The 14,925-nt window shown below is 47.8% G+C and overlaps 1 protein-coding gene across 2 annotated transcripts in view; it reads right to left on the minus strand.

Annotated features, from left to right (window-relative positions):
• greb1 (growth regulating estrogen receptor binding 1) overlaps positions 1 to 14,925 on the minus strand; it is a 58,230-nt gene that overhangs the window by 27,668 nt on the left and 15,637 nt on the right. Inside the window, exons 2-9 of one of the 2 annotated variants that reach the window (XM_055864405.1) lie at positions 7,666 to 7,826; positions 7,433 to 7,534; positions 6,967 to 7,143; positions 5,891 to 6,073; positions 5,028 to 5,144; positions 2,104 to 2,250; positions 707 to 829; positions 323 to 445 (exon numbers count right to left, since the gene is read on the minus strand). In XM_055864405.1, the coding sequence (XP_055720380.1) occupies positions 323 to 445; positions 707 to 829; positions 2,104 to 2,250; positions 5,028 to 5,144; positions 5,891 to 6,073; positions 6,967 to 7,143; positions 7,433 to 7,534; positions 7,666 to 7,819 (1,126 nt within the window). In that variant the 5' untranslated portion in view covers positions 7,820 to 7,826. Of the gene's footprint in view, positions 1 to 322; positions 446 to 706; positions 830 to 2,103; positions 2,251 to 5,027; positions 5,145 to 5,890; positions 6,074 to 6,966; positions 7,144 to 7,432; positions 7,538 to 7,665; positions 7,827 to 14,925 lie in introns of both variants that reach the window. The other variant, XM_055864404.1, reaches the window with a different exon arrangement.

Here is a 14,925-nt window from a genome sequence, read left to right on the forward strand (position 1 = left end):
TCCCAGGGGATGGAGGGATGAGGGGGAGGGGTGGCATGTTGAGAAGTGAGAGAGAGCAGAGGACATTATGATCTTTCCATTGCTTAGCTAAGAAGCGTTGCTAAGAAGCGTAGCTAAGCAATGGACACTGGGATCAGACTCCGGGCCTCAGTGTCTGCTGAGGTTTGTGGCACTCTTATGTTTAATGCCACTGAGGAATAGAACACCACACACACACACACACACACACACACACACACACACACACACACACACACACACACACACACACACACACACACACACACACACACACACACACACACACACACACACTTCTGACCTCTGAAGATGACGGGTTGGAGTCTGCAGGTGTGCAGCAGTTGATCAGGCACTGTGACAGACGGCCCGGGGGGAGAGTGGGGGTTGGAGGACCCCTGGGACACACTCTCTGGGGGAGCATGGTCTGTGGGTAAAGAGAAAACACACACACACACAGCAGGGAGCAGACATAAAACAGTGGTAACTAACTGTACCCACAAAGAAAAGAGCAGCCTTGTATGCCATTTCTCTCTCTCTCTCTCTCTCTCTCTCTCTCTCTCTCTCTCTCTCTCTCTCTCTCTCTCTCTCTCTCTCTCTCTCTCTCTCTCTCTCTCTCTCTCTCTCTCTCTGTCTCTCTCTCTCTCTCGCTCCCTCGCTCTCTCGCTCTCTCGCTCTGAGCTCCTACCTGGTTTGGCAACATTGGTGAGCGATGAGGAAGAGGTGGAGGAAGCTGGGGGGGTCTTCACAGCAGAAGACTCTGGAGACCAGCCTTTGTGTCTCTTTTTAGGTGGTCCCGCATTGAGTGTTCCTGACAGGACAAGAAACACACTGTTATGTATTGTATGTCTCAGGGGTGATGATTCTGGATGTGCAGGCAACTTCAAAATACAGAATATACAGAATCATTTCTTCTTGAGGGACAACATTCATTCATTCATAAGACACCCTAAAAACAGTGCATTCTAGTTCATTTGCTTGCTTGTCCATCAATTCATTGATTCATGCCAGCCAGCAAGTCAGCCAGTCAACCAGCTAACTAACCAGCCAGCCAGTTACCCAACCAGCCTGCCTACCTGCCAGCCAGCTAACCAACCAGCCAGCCAGCAAGCCAGCCAGTCAACCAGCTGACCAGCTAACTAACCAGCCAGCCAGCTAACCAACCAGCCAGCAAGCCAGCCAGCCAGCCAGCTAACCAGCCAGCTAACCAGCCAGCCAGCCAGCAAGCCAGCCAGTCAACCAGCTGGGCAGCTAACTAACCGGCCAGCCATCAAACCAACCAGCCAGCCAGCAAGCCAGCCAGCCAGTCAGCCAGCCAGCCAGCCAGCCAGCCAGCAAGTCAACCAGCTGGCCAGCTAACTAACCAGCCAGCCATCTAACCAGCCAGCCAGCCAGCCAGCCAGCTAACTAACATGCCAGCCAGTTAACCAACCAGCCAGCAGGCAGTATAACCGTAGCTCACTATTGATGATAAAGATAGCACAGTCTTTGTTACATGAATCATCTCCTTTGTCATTCCCCTCTACACATGTTGTCTTCCCTCTCCTCTCTGCCTGCTCTCTTCTTATGTAGCAACAGAGACAAAGACCAAAGGGCCCACGTGTTGAAACACCCCAATCAAAACCCAGACTGGCAGGAAGAAGGCCTTCCACTTTACAACTAAACCCACTGAGAATGAGACAGACAGAGAGAGAGGGAGAGAGGGAAAGAGAAATGGAGAAACTTTTTACTGTGCTACTTTTATTGAGATAACAGTCTGAGGGAGATAGAGGGAGGGAGGGAGAGGGAGAGAAAGGAGAGAGTTGCTGAATGAAAGGGGGTCGTAACAATGGGGGCCCACACACACAATACGGCCGGCTCCTACTGGGCACTTTAGACTGTTAAAACACAGGAGCTCTCTCTTTCAGGGGGAGGTGTGAAGATGGGGGGGGCTACAATGTCATCACACATTTAAAGCCATGCCTCTTACCCCATAGAGATGCTATAATGCATATGTCATTCTATGTCATACCCCTTTATAATAAACAAACAAACACGCGCACACACACAAATAGAAACACACACACACACGCGCACACACGTTACCTATAACTGTGGGTCTCCCTGGTCCATTGGACAGTACGGCCGTATGGGGCAAAGGATTCTGGGATAGGGGTGTGTGGCTCCCATTGGTCAGAGGAGGGCGAAGGTCGGCCAGGTAAGGCTGGCCGATGGGACCTACAGGGGCGCCGGCTGGATTGATGGAAAACAACAACAGCAACCAAGGTCATCTAGTGTGGGGTCATGTCTGTGAGTGTACTGTCTGTGAGTGTACTGTCTGTGAGTGTACTGTCTGAGTGTGTGAGAGTACTGGGTGTGGGTGTACTGTCTGTGACTGTACTGTGTGTGAGTGTACTGTGTTTGAGAGTACTGTGTGTGAGTGTACTGTCTGTGAGTGTACTGTGTGTGAGTGTACTGTGTGTGAGTGTACTGTGTGTGAGTGTACTGTCTGTGAGTGTACTGTATGTGAGTGTACTGTGTGTGAGTGTACTCTGTGTGAGTGTACTGTGTTTGAGAGTACTGTGTGTGAGAGTACTGTCTGTGAGTGTACTGTCTGTGAGTGTACTGTCTGTGAGTGTACTGTGTGTGAGTGTACTGTGTGTGAGTGTACTGTGTGTGAGTGTACTGTCTGTGAGTGTACTGTATGTGAGTGTACTGTCTGTGAGTGTACTGTCTGTGTGTATACTGTCTGTGAGTGTACTGTCTGTGAGTGTACTGTCTGAGTGTGTGAGAGTACTGGGTGTGGGTGTACTGTCTGTGACTGTACTGTGTGTGAGTGTACTGTGTTTGAGAGTACTGTGTGTGAGTGTACTGTCTGTGAGTGTACTGTCTGTGAGTGTACTGTGTGTGAGTGTACTGTGTTTGAGAGTACTGTGTGTGAGTGTACTGTCTGTGAGTGTACTGGGTGTGAGTGTACTGGGTGTGAGTGTACTGTGTGTGAGTGTACTGTCTGTGAGTGTACTGTCTGTGAGTGTACTGTGTGTGAGCGTACTGTATGTGAGTGTACTGGGTGTGAGTGTACTGTCTGTGAGTGTACTGTGCGTGAGTGTACTGTCTGTGAGTGTACTGTCTGTGAGTGTACTGTGTGTGAGTGTACTGGGTGTGAGTGTACTGGGTGTGGGTGTACTGTCTGTGAGTGTACTGGGTGTGAGTGTACTGTGTGTGAATGTACTGTGTGTGAGTGTACTGTCTGTGAGTGTACTGTCTGTGAGTGTACTGTCTGTGAGTGTACTGTCTGTGAGTGTTCTGTCTGTGAGTATACTGTGTGTGAGTATACTGTCTGTGAGTATACTGTGTGTGAGTATACTGTCTGTGAGTGTACTGTCTGTGAGTGTACTGGGTGTCAGTGTACTGGGTGTGATTGTACTGGGTGTGAGTGTACTGTCTGTGAGTATGCTGTCTGTGAGTATACTGTCTGTGAGTATACTGTCTGTGAGTGTACTGTCTGTGAGTGTACTGGGTGTGAGTGTACTGTCTGTGAGTGTGCTGTCTGTGAGTGTACTGTCTGTGAGTGTACTGTGTGTGAGTGTACTATGTGTGAGTGTACTATGTGTGAGTGTACTGTGTGTGAGTGTACTGTCTGTGAGTGTACTGTGTGTGAGTGTACTGTCTGTGAGTGTACTGTCTGTGAGTGTACTGTCTGAGTGTACTGTGTGTGAGTGTACTGTGTGTGTGTGTGTGTGTGTGTACTGTGTGTGTGTGTACTGTCTGTGAGTGTACTGTGTGTGAGTGTACTGTGTGTGAGTGTACTGTGTGTGAGTGTACTGTCTGTGAGTGTACTGTCTGTGAGTATACTGTGTTTGAGAGTACTGGGTGTGAGTGTACTGGGTGTGAGTGTACTGTCTGTGAGTGTACTGTCTGTGAGTGTACTGTCTGTGAGTGTACTGTGTGTGAGTGTACTGTGTGTGAGTGTTTTGTGTGTGTGTGTGTGTGTGTACTGTGTGTGAGTGTACTGTGTGTGAGTGTACTGGGTGTGAGTGTACTGTGTGTGAGTGTACTGTCTGTGAGTGTACTGTCTGTGAGTGTACTGTCTGAGTGTACTGTGTGTGAGTGTACTGTGTGTGTGTGTGTGTGTGTGTACTGTGTGTGTGTGTACTGTCTGTGAGTGTACTGTGTGTGAGTGTACTGTGTGTGAGTGTACTGTGTGTGAGTGTACTGTCTGTGAGTGTACTGTCTGTGAGTATACTGTGTTTGAGAGTACTGGGTGTGAGTGTACTGGGTGTGAGTGTACTGTCTGTGAGTGTACTGTCTGTGAGTGTACTGTCTGTGAGTGTACTGTGTGTGAGTGTACTGTGTGTGAGTGTTTTGTGTGTGTGTGTGTGTGTGTACTGTGTGTGAGTGTACTGTGTGTGAGTGTACTGGGTGTGAGTGTACTGTGTGTGAGTGTACTGTCTGTGAGTGTACTGTCTGTGAGTGTACTGGTGTGAGTGTACTGTGTGTACTGTCTGTGAGTGTACTGGGTGTGAGTGTACTGGGTGTGAGTGTACTGTGTGTGAGTGTACTGTCTGTGAGTGTACTGGTGTGAGTGTACTGTGTGTGAGTGTACTGTGTGTGAGTGTACTGTGTGTGAGTGTACTGTGTGTGAGTGTACTGTCTGTGAGTGTACTGGTGTGAGTGTACTGTGTGTGAGTGTACTGGGTGTGAGTGTACTGTGTGTGAGTGTACTGTCTGTGAGTGTACTGGTGTGAGTGTACTGTGTGTGAGTGTACTGGGTGTGAGTGTACTGGGTGTGAGTGTACTGGGTGTGAGTGTACTGGGTGTGAGTGTACTGTGTGTGAGTGTACTGGGTGTGAGTGTACTGGGTGTGAGTGTACTGGGTGTGAGTGTACTGGGTGTGAGTGTACTGTCTGTGAGTGTACTGGGTGTGAGTGTACTGTCTGTGAGTGTACTGGGTGTGAGTGTACTGTCTGTGAGTGTACTGGGTGTGAGTGTACTGTCTGTGAGTGTACTGGGTGTGAGTGTGTGTGTACCAGTGTAGCTGCCGGGTGGGTGTCCAGGGTGAGCGGTGACTGCTGGATTGAGGAGGTGCTCGTCTGAGATCACATGACTGTCAGAGGTGTTGGGCGCTGTCTGTCTCCCTCTAGTCTCTGAAAAGACAACGCACACAGTCAGATTAGCATTTGGCTACACACACAAACACAGCCAGACCGGCATACAGAAACCTACACAGTCAAAACCATCGAAACACAGTCAATGCTCCTGTACTTACACAGTGTGTGTGTGTGTGTACTAATTTGAGAGAACAGATGGATATTTTCTGTGAAAGCATTAGAGTCACTCAAGTGATTATGTTAGTGTTGGCTTAATTTACATTTGAATGTAAACTCTACTCTAGTTACTGTAGGTCTGAAACTCATCCTTCTTCCTAATCTGTGTGGATTAGACTTGATTTACAGTCTCTCCGCCTCATAAACTGTATACCACAGGCATGGTCAGTTACACAGTAACAGTCTAGCCACAGGCTTCGACCCTTCTTCACCCTGACCCCAGTCCTGACCTCTCACCCCAGGCCTCTGTCCTCCACACCTGGACAGACAGGTCGGGTCACAGACCCCTCCTCGCCTACAAACTCCAACTTTGACCCCAGACGAGCCCCCTGTCCACAGAACGACAGCAGAGATACACAGAAGGAGAGACTGACCCACTGGCCTGACACCCCCCCCCCCCCTCTACCTCGCTCCCTTTCTCTCCCCCCCCCACCTCTACCTCGCTCGCTCTCTTTCTCAATTCAATATACTTTATTGACATGGAACGTTACAACACTTACACTGTCATGGAAAGATCACACATGAAAACATCCCCCAATCCCCTCTACTCCCACTGCTTGTGTTACCGAGGCCCTTCCAGCAGATAGCAGCCCCTCTGACAAGCAGTCCCTGGCTGTCCTTGTACAGATGGTACTTCAAGTGCTTCTGTTTCTTGGGCTGGGTGCTCAGCTTCAGGTTGATGTGGTTGGAGAACTCAGTGAAGTAGCGAAAGCCCTTCTCTCCACAGCCCATACAGTTCCCAGAGAACCCTGAGGACAACCACACAAACACTAGTTCAGTGTGTGTGTGTGTGTGTGTGTGTGTGTGTGTGTGTGTGTGTGTGTGTGTGTGTGTGTGTGTGTGTGTGTGTGTGTGTGTGTGTGTGTGTGTGTGTGTGTGTGTGTGTGTGTGTGGTTGGGAGACTCAGTGAAACAATAATAAGCCCTTTCTCCCATTGTGAGAGAAAGAGTGTGTGAGCAATGATGTTTCCATGGTTACAGGTCAGCTGGGTTTTGAGATGGTGTGTGTGTGTTGTGCTTGTGTGTGTGTGTCTAGCAGAGCCCAGGTTGAGGGACTAATAACGTGTGTATGTGTCTGCAATCAGGATACCCTGACTGTTCTCTATAGCCTCTCTCTGTCAGTCTCTCTCTGTCAGTCTCTCTCTCTGTCAGTCTCTCTCTCTGTCAGTCTCTCTCTCGGTCAGTCTCTCTCTCGGTCAGTCTCTCTCTTGGTCAGTCTCTCTCTCTGTTAGTCTCTCTCTCTGTTAGTCTCTCTCTGTTAGTCTCTCTCTGTCAGTCTCTCTCTCTGTCAGTCTCTCTCTCTGTCAGTCTCTCTCTCTGTCATTCTCTCTCTCTGTCATTCTCTCTCTCTGTCATTCTCTCTCTCTATCATTCTCTCTCTCTCTCTGTCATTCTCTCTCTCTCTCTGTCATTCTCTCTCTCTATCCTTCTCTCTCTCTGTCATTCTCTCTCTCTGTCATTCTCTCGGTCATTCTCTCTCTCTGTCATTCTCTCTCTCTGTCATTCTCTCTCTCTGTCATTCTCTCTCTCTGTCAGTCTCTCTCTCTGTCAGTCTCTCTCTCTCTGTCATTCTCTCTCTCTCTGTCATTCTCTCTCTCTCTGTCATGTCTGTGTGTCTGTGTGTATCTGTATGTGTATCTCACCCAGCAGTGCGTTGCGTCCTCGTTCGTCGGGCAGGAACCTGCAGTCGACAGCACACACCAGCAGTGTGTCTGGTGCACTGGGGGACTTGGCCCCTACCAGCAGGAAACCTGGGGCCACGTTTAGAGGCTCTGACGCCAGGGAGGCAAGACGCAGGTCTCTACCGGCCTGGCAGAACCCTGAGGGACACACAAACACACACACGCACGCACGCACGCACGCACGCACGCACGCACACACACACACACACACACACACACACACACACACACACACACACACACACACACACACACACACACACACACACACACACACACACACACACACACACACACACACACACACACACACTGTTACCCTAACCAAACAGACAGAGATCTCTTGCCACCAGACAGAAGCCTAAGACAGGAGACAATGTATACAGTGAGGGGGGCAGCCCTGAGGGAACCGTGTGTGTGTTCATACCATCTGTGGTGCAGCATCCTTCTGGCGGGGGCTTCATCTGGTATGGAATAAGGGGGCTGTTGGACTCGGAGCCATCTTCCTCCTCCTCATTCTCCACCCGGCCTGCTGACATACATTCTCATTACAGAGTGTCAAAACACAAACAAGAGCACACATACACGCACACAGGTGCAGACACACACCCACACGCACTCAAACACACACGCAGCACACACACACACACACACACACACCACTGTGCAAGGGTGGCTGCTCTGCCTCCAGGTAGAGCTGTGAGAAGACAGGGCGTGGCACCACAGTGTTGGAGCGGAGAGAAGCCTCGATGGAGTTATGAAGGACCTCCTCAAAACGCGTGGTCCTCAACTGGCCAGCATACGAGTTCCCCATCGCACACCTAGACACACAGGAATGCAAACACACACAGAAGTTCAACAAGACCGTGTACATTACCTCACAGTTTACCATAACCCGCCTACACACACACACACACACACACACACACACACACACACACACACACACACACACACACACACACACACACACACACACACACACACACACACACACACACACACAACATGGCCGCACCCATCCAGAGTCATATCTCTCTCTCTTTCTCTCAATAATATATATGGCTCTGTTGTCACTTCATCTGTCACACAACCTGGACACTCGCAATAACATCTGGGAAATATGGGTATGTGACCAATAAAAAAATGTGATTTGACTTGATGCTTACCCCAAATCATTCCTTAGACAGGGTGAACAGTAGCGCTCGAAAAACTCTAGGTGGCAGTCTGCCCTCCCCCGACTGTTTTCAGTCATTAGCTTCGCTCAGGTGAACTACAATCCCGACTCGGTGTTTAAACGTTTCGAAACGGCACGGCTACACTGTAGATCTGGCCATGTGGGAACGCTACCAATGTTGACAATGTTGTGAATAAAAATGGACTTGCAGTACAGTTTGTTTGGCCTAAATGAGAAGAGGTCAGATAAAAGGTAACTCCAGGACGGCGCTGTGTCCCCTGCCTGGGGCAGTTGACCTCAGAAAGCGACAGCTGATTGTCTCTTCCTGTGTTTTACTGAGGCAACCAAACTACTCAGACTTGTTGGGAGATTCTCAAATTGGACAAAAGTCCATCCTCTCTTCGACTCCTCCGTCCTCCTCTCCTCTCCTCTCCGCCAAACCAACAATTGGCAGAGTGATCGAGGAGAGTGTTCATTCGTTAGTAGGCGAACGAAGGAATCTGCTCCCCTCCTCGATTACCTACTTTGTTAGAGTATCCTCATGCACACATTTAAAAACAATACGCTACTTATCCATTTAGCTATAAAATAATGAATTGCACAATTAGCTACATTTGTTTTGATCACTTGACACATCCATTTTGGGATTCACACTTGATGACGCGAGTGGAGGAGAGTCTCATTTCATACAAGTGCATCGCTCCCTGATTACCTTTGAACTTTTTGTCAAAACGAGGCAAAGAGAGGACAGAGGAGAACAAAACTTATTGAGATTTTCCCCATAGTTCGTCCCATATTACGTAACACAAACGAGAATGAGGGGGGAGGGAGACAGAGAGAGAGGTGGGGAGAGAGAAAATTGGGGGAAAAAAGCAAGAAGAATATTGCGATACAGAAAGAGAAAATGAAGTAGTGCATCGTGTTGTGAACAGCAGACATTCGCTAACTAGCCTGTTCTTTACCCTGACCTTAGCCTGTTCTTTACACTGACTCTGACACACACACACACACACACATACACACACACACACACAGGCGCAGAGGCTGACCAATCTCCACCTGCACAAAAACAATCAGCTGCACAGAGTCAGGTCGCCCTGACCTATACAGCCTGCTCGCCTCAGCTCGCCCCCCCCCCCCCCCCCCCCCCCCAAGCCCCCCCGCCCCCCCACTCACAAACACACATTGGTGGCTCAGCTCAGCAGCATGGGTAAACAAAGCACTCATGAGTGAGTCACACAGCACGGCCAGCACTCAGTCATTATTACAGACTACTACAATGCAGTACACTACAGTGCATTTAGAAAGTATTCAGACCCCTTGACTTTTTTCACATTTTGTTCCGTTACATTCCTTATTCTAAAATTGATTAAAATGTTTTTATTCCTCATCGATTCACACACAATACCCCATAATGACGAAGCAAAAACAGCTTTTAGATTTTTTTTGCAAATGTATCAAATAAAAAAACAGAAATATTACATTTACATAAGTATTCAGTCCCTTTACTCAGTATGATGCACCTTTGGCAGCAACTAAAGCCTGGAGTCTTCTTGGGTATGACGCTACAAGCTTGGCACACTGTCAGGTTGGATGGGGAGCGTCACTGCATAGCTATTTTCAGGTCTCTCCAGAGATGTTTGATAGGGTTCAAGTCCGGCCTCTGGCTCGGCCACTCAAGGACATTCAGAGACTTGTCCCGAAGCCACTCCTGCATTTTCTTGGCTGTTGGATGGTGAGCATACGCTGTCTGAGGTCCTGAGCGCTCTGGAGAAGGTTTTCATCAATGATCTCTCTGTACTTTGCTCCGTTCATCTGTCCCTCATCCGGACTAGTCTCCCAATCCCTGCCGCTGAAAAATATCTCCACAGCATGATGCTGCCACCCCCATGCTTTACCGTTGGAATGGTGCCAGGTTTGCTCCAGACATGACGCTTGGCATTCAGGCCAAAGAGTTCAATCTTGGTTTCATCAGACCAGAGAATCTTGTTTCTCATGGTTTGCGAGTCCTTTAGGTGCCTCAATACAATCCTGTCTCGGAGCTCTATGGACAATTCCTTCAACCTTTTTGCTCTGACATGCACTGTCAACTGTGGGACCTTATATAGACAGGTGTGTGCCTTTCCAAATCATGTCCAATCAATTGAATTTACCACTGATGGACTCCAATCAAGTTGTAGAAACATCTCAAAGATGATCAATGGAAACAGGATGCACCTGAGCTCAACTTCGAGTCTCACAGCAAAGGGTCTGAATACCTATGTAAATAAGGTATTTCTGTTTTTTATTTGCAATAATTTCTAACAACCTGTTTTTATTGTCATTATGGGGTGTTGTGATGTCATTATAGGGTATTGTGATGTCAATCTGGGGTATTGTGTGCAGATTGCTGTGGATCATTTTTTTTTATATCCATTTTAGAATAAGGCTGTAGCAAGCAACATTTTCCGAAGTAACATTGACTCTACACACCAAGCCTATACAACATACGCTCACTATTACAGAGTAACACACACACCTTCACTAAGTCACATACTCCTGATGAAGGCACAAGACAAAACGTAGGCCGCAGGGTACCATCTCTGAAGGACAATACTTTTTACATTTTAGTCATTCAGCAGACGCTCTTATCCAGAGCGACGTACAGTTAGTGCATTCATCTTAAGATAGCTAGGTGGGACAACTACACAGTCATAGTAAGTACTTTTTTTCCTCAATAAAGAAGTAAGAAAAGTCAGTGCTAGTAGGAAGAGACAAAAGCAGACCCCCCCCCCAAAAAAATGTCATAAGGTCTTATTTAAGTTACTCTTTGAAGAGGTAGGGTTTCAGATGTTTTTGGGAAGATGGGCTCTGCTTTCCTGGCGTTATGGGGAAGCTTGTTCCACAATTGGGGTGCCAGGATAGAGAAGGGTTTTGTCTGGGCTGAGCAGGAGCTGACCCCCGTAGGGGTGGAGGGCTGGGAGGGCTCCCTGGCTGGGTGGAGGGCTGGGAGGGCTCCCTGGCTGGGTGGAGGGCTGGGAGGGCTCCCTGGCTGGGTGGGAGGGCTCCCTGGCTGGGTGGAGGGCTGGGAGGGCTCCCTGGCTGGGTGGAGGGCTGGGAGGGCTCCCTAGCTGGGTGGAGGGCTGGGAGGGCTCCCTGGCTGGGTGGAGGGCTGGGAGGGCTCCCTGGCTGGGTGGGAGTGCTGGGAGGGCTCCCTGGCTGGGTGGAGGGCTGGGAGGGCTCCCTGGCTGGGTGGGAGGGCTGGGAGGGCTCCCTGGCTGGGTGGGAGGGCTGGGAGGGCTCCCTGGCTGGGTGGAGGGCTGGGAGGGCTCCCTGGCTGGGTGGGAGGGCTGGGAGGGCTCCCTGGCTGGGTGGAGGGCTGGGAGGGCTCCCTGGCTGGGTGGGAGGGCCCCCTGCCTGGGGCAGTTGACCTCAGAAAGTGACAGCTGATTGGTTTCTTTAGTAAAACACAGGAAGACCGTTTGGGAGATTCTCAATTGGGCAAAAGTCTATCCTCTCCTCGACTCCTCCGTGACCCGGAAACCAATAAGTGTCAGAGTGATTGAGGAGAGTGTCAATTCGTTAGTCAAACGAAGGAGTCTGCTCCCCTCCTTGGTTACCTCACGCGGAAGTGTTTTCAAATCTCCCACCCCCCCCTTTGAATCAGCTGTTCTTTTCTCAAAGGAGAAAAGCATGCACACATTTAAAAACAACGCTACTTATCCATTTAGCTATAAGATAATGAATTGCACAACTAGCTACATTTGTTTTGATCACTTGACACATCCATTTTGGGATTCACACTTGATGACGCGAGTGTAGGAGAGTCTCATTTCATACAAGTGCTTTTTGTTTTCACGTTTCCTCTCCCCTCCGCTTCTCGATTACCGAAGAGAAACCGAGGACAGAGGGGAGCAAAACTTATTGAGATTCCTCCACAGTTCCCCTATCAGTGAATATGATTAGGTAACACAAACAAGAGAGGGGGGAGGAGGGAGAAAGAGAGAGATTTTATTCGATTTTAGATTGATTAGGATCCCCATTAGCCAATGCCAGCAGCGACAGCTAGTTTTATTGGGGTCCGACACATAACGAAAAAGACATTACAGACAAAATACTTTACAGTTTACATACATTTAAAAACATTAATAGGTAGTGTGTGTGTGTGTGTGTGTGTGTGTGTGTGTGTGTGTCTATCAGTTCCACATACATGTCAGTACATAAACAGAACAAATAGGTCACATGAGGGAGAGTTGTTGTGCCGTGAGGTGTTGCTTTATTTGTTTTTTGAAACCAAGTTTGCTGTTGAATCATGGCTCTGTATAATACTATACTCTGTACAATACTGTGTGTTTTCTTGAACTTGTTCTGGACCTGGGGACTGTGAAAAGACCCCTGGTGGCATGTCTGGTGGGGTAAGTGTGTGTGTCAGTGCTGTGTGATTAGGGGACTGTGAAAAGACCCCTGGTGGCATGTCTGGTGGGGTAAGTGTGTGTGTCAGTGCTGTGTGATTAGGGGACTGTGAAAAGACCCCTGGTGGCATGTCCGGTGGGGTAAGTGTGTGTGTCAGTGCTGTGTGTACAGTAAGTTGACAGTGCAAACGATTAGGAATTTAGCTAAGAGAGACTGGCATGCATAGTATTAATATTAGCCCTCTGATTACAATGAAGAGCAAGACGTGCTGTTCTGTTCTGGTCCAGCTGCAGCGGTCTAAGGCACTGCATCTCAGTGCTAGAGGCATCACTACAGACCCTGGTTAGATTCCAGACTGTATCACAACCGGCCGTGATTGGGAGTCCCATAGGGCGGCACACAATTGGCTCAGCGTCGTCCGGGTTTGGGGTGGGTTTGGCCGGGGTAGGCCGTCATTCTAAATTAGAATTTGTTCTTAACTGACTTGCCTAGTTAAATAAAGATTAAATAAAAATATATACAACATTTACTTGGTCTTTCTTTGCAGCACTTGACAATATGACTTGACAATAATCAAGATAGGATCAAACTACAGTCTGCAGGACTTGCTTTCTGGAGTGTGGTGTCAAAAAAGCAGAGCATCTCTTTATTACGGACAGACCTCTCCCAATCTTTACAACCGTTGAATCTAGATGTTTTGACTATGACAGTTTACAATCTAAGGTAACATCAAGTAATTTAGTCTCCTCAACTTGTTCAACAGCCACACCATTCATTACCAGAGTCAGCTGATGTCTAGAACTTAGGGAATGATTTGTACCACGCTCTTTGTTTTAGAGATGTGCAGGACCAGTTTATTACTGGCCACCCATTCCAAAACAGACTGCAACTCTTTGTTAAAGGTTTAAGGTACTTCATTAGATGTGGTTGTTAATGAGTACATTGTTGAATCAACATTCATGGACACACATGTTTGTTAAATGCTAGTGGCAGATCATTGGTAAAAATAGAAAAGAGTAGAGGGCCTAGAGAGCTGCCCTGCGGTACACCACACTTTACATGTTTGATATTAGAGAAGCTTCCATTAATGAAAACCCTCTTCTATTTGTTCTATTAGATAGATAGCTCTGAATCCACAATATGGCAGAGGTTGAAAAGCCATAACACATACGTTTTCTCAACAACAGGTTACGGTCAATAATATCAAAGGCTGCACTGAAATATAACAATACAGCTCCCACAATGTTTTTATTATCAATTTCTTTCAACCAATCATCAGTCATCTATGTCAGTGCAGTACATGTTGAGTGACCTTCTCTACAAGCATGCTGAAAATCTGTTAATTTGTTTACAGAGAAATAGCATTGTATTTGGTCGAACACTATTTTTTCTAACAGTTTGCTAAGAGCTGGCAGCAAGTTAACAGGTCTGCTGTTAGAACCAGTAAAGACCGCTTTACCACTCTTGGGTAGCGGAATGACTTTGGCTTCCCTCCAGGCCTGAGGACAAAGACTTTCCTCTAGGCTCAGATTAAAGATATGACAGATAGGATGGTAGCTGACTCTATAGCCACTCCTCAGTAGCTTTCCATCTAAGTTATCAATGCCAGGAGGTTTGTCATTGTCACGTTGTATAAATGATTGGAGACAGGGGCAGGAATTCATAATAGGCAGGTTTAATACTCCACCCAAAATATACAACCTGCCATGAAAAGGCACGGGGACGAAGCCCAAAACAAACACCTATACAAAAACAAAGGGACGTAACCCAAACAAAAGAGCGAGGTTAAACCTCTAATGAATACATAGGACGAGACCCGCAATACACTACATGGGGCGAGACCCGTAATAACAAATGTACAACAATACACAGGACGAGACCCGTAATAACAAGTGCACAATACACGCAGCACGAAAGACGAAACCACAAAGCACAGGTACTCACAGACCAACGGACATGGGAACAATAACCGACAAGACAATGGTGAACAGAGGGCACATATATACAATTACTAATCAGGGGAATTGGTGTGTGTACTGAGACAGTTCAGTGACGCCTAGAGGCTGGTGACGTAGACCTCCGGAACTGGTGCACGGAATGAGCAGCAGTACTGGGGGAATCCGTGACAATCATTATTGATCGAGAACAATTTTTCCACCTCTCTTACACTAACTTTACAAAATTCAAACTCACAATGCTTTTCTTTTGCCAAATCTATGCTGCCTGTTCGTTTTTTGGCATTTCCTGCCTAAGTTTGTATATTTTATATATCATTGATCTTGGCTTCATAATACAGTTTCTTCATCTTTTTTATTGCGTTTAGTCACATCATTTCTCAATTTGCAGTAAGT

This window comes from Salvelinus fontinalis, chromosome 16 (assembly GCF_029448725.1).
Source record: "Salvelinus fontinalis isolate EN_2023a chromosome 16, ASM2944872v1, whole genome shotgun sequence".
NCBI classification, from domain to species: Eukaryota; Metazoa; Chordata; class Actinopteri; order Salmoniformes; family Salmonidae; genus Salvelinus; species Salvelinus fontinalis.